Below are 6,363 nucleotides of genomic sequence, written 5' to 3'. Positions count from 1 at the left end.
TTTAATTGGCTCATAACAAACTGAGCAAAAGAAAATCTTGTCTATTATTGATAGTGTCAATTGATTCACCAATTGCTTATATTTACTCTTAAATGTGATTTATTCTTCACAAAGGTGTATGTAGAGCTTAGGCAAAATCGGAATATCCCCAAATTCTTAAATACTGAACTGAACATAACCTATGATTAGTTGAGACACTTGTTTATGGACATAGACATTTATCTGTGGTTATTGCCTCAAATTCATAGCCTATCATGACAGTTTTCTAAACATACAAGCAGGATCTCTGATAAACTATTGACCATGTATATTCCATTTTAAATGTTTTTGAAAAAATATTCTCAAGAAAATCTAAGTTCCAATTTACATTATGATCTTAGGAAATGTTTTTTAATTTACATTTTTAAGTCTTTTATTTTAGAATATTCTGTTTCTTTAAGACACTTCATTTGGAAACATTTATTTGCATTAGATGTTTCCTGGTCTGCTCTAAAAACCCACAGAACAATTTCATATAGAAAGTTTTATTAAGCAAATAATTTTGTTCCATTCTAACAACGTAGTCTAGAAAAAGCTCCAAACTGTGAGCTGTTTAAGATGCAGAACTCTTCCCTCTTACCTTACCAACTTTATAACACTCTTTCAAAATTGCTTCATGAATAGCATTAACTTTGGGACCATGAGATGTCTATCACATGAATATTCAACTCTGTTTAAATCCTGAATGGATCCACCATCTCAAAACTATTCCCAAAATCTATTTATAGAAGACATTACTCCTACTCCTTTTTATTTCAAATAGCAAACTTGAACACAACTGTAGTTCTTTTAAGAATCTTTATTGAAGTTTTTCTTAACAATTTAGTCTGTTGGATCTCAATGCAGTTTATTAAAAAACTTCAGTTTCATATAAACTGCAACCAAAAAAGTAATTTACTTTGTCAAAGAAGTTATCTGAAGTTGCAAGTTATTCTCTGTAATAAGTAGAACAGTAAAATGTAAGCATGCTCTCGGATGCAGGTGCTCCTGTGTACTATGGAGTTAACTTTGAAGAGCTTGCTAAGATCTGCAGGCAGTCTATGGAATGCATTTATTTTCTCCACAATTTATGTACATGAGAATAAAACTGATATTTATGAATAAAGTATTTTTCTCAAAAAGGTTGAGGCAGCTCTTGTTGAATGCTATCCGTGTTACGGGTACACTGGCTACCCCCTCGCACTGTACTAAGAGAAACAGACAGCCGGGAGTCCATGTTCATGCTGAAACTTGAAAAATCCGTCCACACGAGTTGAGTTCCAAGAAAAGGAAGAGGATAAAACACTACGCACAGCTTTTCATCTTCTTACATTAACAGGACACACCAAGAAACTTCACATAACAAGGGAGCAAATTCCCTTCACTGCTTTCAGTCAAGGTCAGTGGTGTCCATAGTGGAGAGTGGAAGTGGAGCAAGCTTAGGACAGAATAAAGCTTAAGTCTACATCTCATGCATAGCTGTCCTCGAATGTTTCTCAGACATCCGAATTAGAACTGAGGTTTGTTAACCTGGGGTCCGCGTTGATTTCGTATCTGTAGTGATACCCTTCCATGTGATCCCTGCAGGCATCTCTGATGTTATGCATCCACTTTTTTATCCCCTTGCGGTTCAAGTACAAAACCAGTAAGAAAATGGCACCTATCAGGGCTAAAACAATACCTAGAAAGACATAAGAAGTCTGCAGGGATGGAGGGAGGATAGGGTCACACTCCAGGTGGGAGCTGTTGAGTTCCAAAAGGGCCCGATTCCTCATTTTTTCCGGGAATGCACAGGCGAGCCTGGCTTTGCCCTGCACTACCTCTGTCTCCTTGAGCCAGGCCACCATGTCCACCATGTGACAGTCGCAGACCCAGGGATTGTTGTCCAGGAAGACCCTGACGTGGGGCAGGCTCTGCAACTCCGCCAGGGTGCCGTTGTGAAGGACCTTGAGGGCGTTGTCCTCCAGGTGGAGGCTTTGTAGGTGTGTCAGGTTGCGGAAGGACACGTAAGTTAGGCTCACCAGCGAGTTGTTGCGCAGGTCCAGGTGCCTGAGGCCGGGTAGGTGGGCCAGTACGTCCCGAGGCAAGAAGAGGAAGTGGTTGCTGGCCAGTTCGAGGCGCTGGAGCCCGCGAAGCGCATGGCCGGCGCGTAGGGACGCCGCCACCATACCCTCGAAGCTCCGGTTCTGCCGGTGGTCCTCAGGGGGCACGATGTGGTTCAGCATCAGTTCCACCAGGGGGCTGGGGGCCGAGAAGCTGGCGTTGCTGCCCGAGAAGGTGAAGGGGCTGAGGTGGGCCAGCGGGTTGTGGCTGAGGTCGAGCTGCCGCAGGCTGGGCAGATGCTCGAAGGCGCCGGCGCGCACCTCCTGCAGGCGGCTGCCGCTGAGGTTGAGCGCGGCCAGCTCCGCCAGCGGCGGCCGGCGGGCGAAGGCGCCGGCGGGGAGCACGGCCAGCTGATTGCCGGTGAGGAAGAGGTTGCGCACGTAGGGGGGCAGGTCCGCGGGCACCTCGGTCAGGTTGCGGTTAACGCACTTGACAGTGCGCGCCGCCTCCGAGCACTCGCAAAGCTGGGGGCATTGGCCCGGCAGCGGGGGCTGGGCGGACACCGCGGAGGCCAGGAACGACGTGGAGGAGGTGGAGGGCGCCGAGGAAGTGAGAGAGGACGAAGAGACCCAGCCCAGGAGGACCAGCGCCAGCCGCGCCAGCCGCAGCCGCCCGTCTCCGGCGGCGGGGCCCCGGGAGCACCCCCCAGGCATCGCGGCGCGGCTTTCCCCGGAGCTGGGCTGGGACGGCGCCCGCTCCGAAGGCTCGGGAGCTGGTCCGGAGAGCGCCGGCCGGCCGGAAGCGTCTGGAGAAAACTTTCCTCTCGTGGGAGCAGAGGAGGGACGCCGCAGCCGGAACTTGGCTAAACCCCTCGTCACCCGGCGTCCCCCTCCCGGGGCCGATTCCCCCGCCCCTTCCCTCCAAAAAGTACGCACGGAGGCTCGGGACGTTCAGCTCCGCGCTCTTCCTCCCGCTCCTCTTCCTGCCGCCGCCCCCGGGTGGCACCCTCTTGCCTCTTTTGTTGGCGCCTCGCGCTCGATCCGCTTCAGGACCTGGGACAGGCGGGAGAGAAGCGTGAGGAGCGGCGGCGGCCGCAGCTCCCCGAGTGCGGAAGCCGGACTCCCCAAGCCAAGTCGTCCCCACTCGGTCCCCAGGACCTCCCTCCGAAACACCGTCCAGGCTTCGCCTCCCCCACTCCCACGCACATCTTTCCCCGGGAGAGGGGCGCGCGTCCCGAGACACCGAGCGTAAAGTCTTCCTTCTGCCCAGGCCCACACTATATATACACTCTTCCAGCCCCCCGCCCTCCTCTTTCCCGATCAGATTCGTCCCCCGAGTCTAACTTCTTAATCCCCGGCGTCTTCCTGACCAAACTTCTCACTCTCTCCTAGCTCCGTCCCCCACCGCCTCGGCTGGCGACCCGCCTTCCGGGGTCTCCGCCCCCGCCCGAACCTCACCTCCCGGTCCAGGTTTGGAACGGAGGGAAGTTTCAGGTTACAGGAGTCTTTTCATCTCTTTTGGTACCTTCCCGGATTAGCAGGAAATGGAGGACCTAACAGCTGTCGCTCCCCCCCCCCACCCCCGCCCCAGCCAGACCCTCGGATCCCAGAGGGGGTTCAAGTCATCTCCAAAGAGTACCTTAGGGAGAGGCTGCGAACAAAGCGGCGGTGGGACCCTGGACCTACGCTACTATCCCTTCAAAAGATGGTAAGGGGTCACGGCGCAGCCTCCGCGTTTTCGCCGTCGCCGCTTGCTCCCCACCGCTCACCTCCGCGCCCGTCACCTCCGGAGACAACTCTGAGTCTCACCGGAGTCGCGGCGACTTCCCGGCTCCGCGCAGCGGGCGCCGACTCTTCTCGCACCCCTGCCCCTGGCCCAACCTCCGCAGCTGGGAAAAACCAACCCTGGGGGCGGGGGAGAGCCAGGCCTGCTAGAGGGACTTCTCCCGCCGCGCCGCCAACCTTTGCAGCCCTCGGTTGGGGGATTTAAGAAAGGAGACTGGGGGGATCTGGGCCGCGCGCCTCCTTCCGGTGGAAATTAACGAGAGATGTGCCAGGAAAGGTGAGGGAATCCCTTTCTCTCCCCCTTAGCCTGCATCCTTTGGTGGTTCCTCATTTTGCATAATGTATTTACCTTGGACAGGAAGAAAACCGCTGGTGAATCTCGTGGAATTCACCCTGATTTGGGCATCTTGGGCCGTAGAGATAGATTTAGGGGTGACAGAAGCACACGAAGCAGCAGCATTAAGAAATGAGCAGAAAATGTACAGCGGCAGCAGCAAAATGCCCAGCAAGCTGCAAGGGAGCTTCAGAAAGTCTTCCCACCGGAGTGATAACGTTACATGCCAATTTAAGGTTTAGGTGTAATTAATGCATCCCCACCTGTCCCGCCCCCGCACTTCTAGGATAGTTACGGAACTTGAGAGCCAACTTTAAGGGGGGAAAGGATTCGTGGAGAGGAGATTCGTTCTTGGTTCATTAGCTTTTCTCCTCCCCAAATTAAAAGCAGAGGGAAGAAAACAGCAGCCAAAGCATGCTAGAAAGAAAAGGCAAATAGCAATGACTTGAGTCACCCAGAAAGCGGATGTGGCAGCGGTGTGTCAGTGCAAGTCCCTTAAGATGGGAGAGCCCACGAGATGGGGGATGGGACGTGGGCGGCCCTTGGAGGACGGAAGTTTGGTCCAGATGTCTGTCCTCCCTGGGAGTGCCTGGCAGGCTGGGGAGGTGGAGAGGATGGAAAAGGGATAGATTGTTACCTGGAGAATCTGTTATGTCCCAGAGGTTTAGGGTCCTGAGGGGTCCAGCGGTTGCTCTCTGAATAACTCTGTCCAATAATTGTCCTGAAGGGATGAGAAGGTGCTGGTATTCCAGGCTTCTTCATTTTAGAGAGAGAATGGCAATTAGAGGAAATAGTTGGGAAAATTAAGATCTGGAAGATAATATAAAAAGGAGCAAATAGGGAATGCTGAAGTTTGGGCCTGTGACATGTGCCTTTAGCCGGAAGAAATGCCCCGATTCTCAAGCTGATTCCTGATTACTTTGGTGGAAACAGTCTGCAGAGTCAACAGCAAAAATGGCCCAGACAAGGCCTAGAGGTGTTGGAGACTGCAGTGATTTGTACAAAAAGCCAGTCTTGTTAATTCGTATCTTCACAGTTATCTAAATTTTTTTTTCTTCTTTTTAAAACTGTTTTGCAACAAGAATGTGAAATGCTTTGAAAAAAGAATCTCAAAAGCTAGAGTCCTGTTCTGTATCTGGACTGTGGTAGTGGTTACATGAATCTGTACGTGGTTTAAAATTCATAAAACTTTATATACCGAAAAGAGTTGATTTTACTGTATGATAATTTTTAAAACAAAATGAATTACTCAGGGGAAACATTGTAATAATGTTCTGGCATGACATTGATTCTGATTCTGATCTGAAGAGCAAGTACTCTGTTGAGGAGAAAGAGAAGCACTTTAGAATTTAGAGAGATAATATATTTCTCATCTGATCCTCAAATCAACTTGGCAATATTGATATTATTCATATCACTGTCTTTTTATTGATGTTGTTATTCTGTTTTGGGGGTTTTTTTAATGAAAAAAACTGGGGTTCTGGGCCAAGAATAACAAGCATTGACTTAGTGTTCTTTCACTGGCCAAGCCCTGTGCTGATCACTTTACAGAAATTATCTCCTTTATTCATCGTGTCAGTACTCAGGTATTCTTACTTCAGTTGTACGGGCAAGAAATTGAGGCAAAAATAAATTATGTAAACTTGTTCTTTTTTTTTTTTTTTTTTTTTTTTTTAATTTTTGGGACAGAGAGCGACAGTGCATGAACGGGGGAGGGGCAGAGAGAGAGGGAGACACAGAATCTCAGAAACAGGCTCCAGGCTCTGAGCCATCAGCCCAGAGCCCGACGCGGGGCTCGAACTCACAGACCGCGAGATCGTGACCTGGCTGAAGTCGGACGCTTAACCGACTGCGCCACCCAGGCGCCCCAAATTATGTAACTTGTTCTAATGCGTGGTGGATATGGGGACAAGGCCCAGATTTATCTGCCTCTCCTACATATCCCACATTCCACCTCTAGCAAGGTTAAAGACTTTGTGTAGGCCTGCTCAGCTACACTTAGGCAAAATCAAAGCCTCGCCCCTCGTTCTTTTTCCCCTTCTTTTCTCTCTTTTCCTCCCTGCAGCTGGCACTTGGTTATGGCTGCTGAATCAGGACCCAGAAACTTGGGGTCATTTCTAGCTCCTCCATTTACTGTGTGACTTTTGTATACCTCTGTTCCTTAATCTGTAAAATATGACCACT

The 6,363-nt window shown here is 50.1% G+C and overlaps 1 protein-coding gene and 1 long non-coding RNA gene across 2 annotated transcripts; both read right to left on the bottom strand.

Moving 5' to 3' along the window:
• Positions 1 to 823: 823 nt before the first annotated feature.
• Positions 824 to 2,925, bottom strand: TPBG (trophoblast glycoprotein). Its single transcript, XM_047860699.1, has one exon. The coding sequence runs from the start codon at positions 2,772 to 2,774 to the stop codon at positions 1,515 to 1,517; it is 1,260 nt and encodes a 419-aa protein (XP_047716655.1). The 5' UTR covers positions 2,775 to 2,925; the 3' UTR covers positions 824 to 1,514.
• Positions 2,926 to 3,082: 157 nt separating this feature from the next.
• On the bottom strand, positions 3,083 to 3,912 carry LOC125166699 (uncharacterized). Its single transcript, XR_007152502.1, has 2 exons — positions 3,700 to 3,912; positions 3,083 to 3,113 (listed from the first exon to the last, which is right to left on the bottom strand). It is a non-coding gene; the product is annotated as an uncharacterized LOC125166699 (long non-coding RNA).
• Positions 3,913 to 6,363: the final 2,451 nt, after the last annotated feature.

The sequence above is a fragment of the Prionailurus viverrinus genome, chromosome B2 (genome assembly GCF_022837055.1).
Source record: "Prionailurus viverrinus isolate Anna chromosome B2, UM_Priviv_1.0, whole genome shotgun sequence".
Classification (NCBI taxonomy): Eukaryota; Metazoa; Chordata; class Mammalia; order Carnivora; family Felidae; genus Prionailurus; species Prionailurus viverrinus.
Note: the sequence above shows the minus strand (reverse complement) of the source record. Positions and strands in the feature narration are given on the sequence as shown.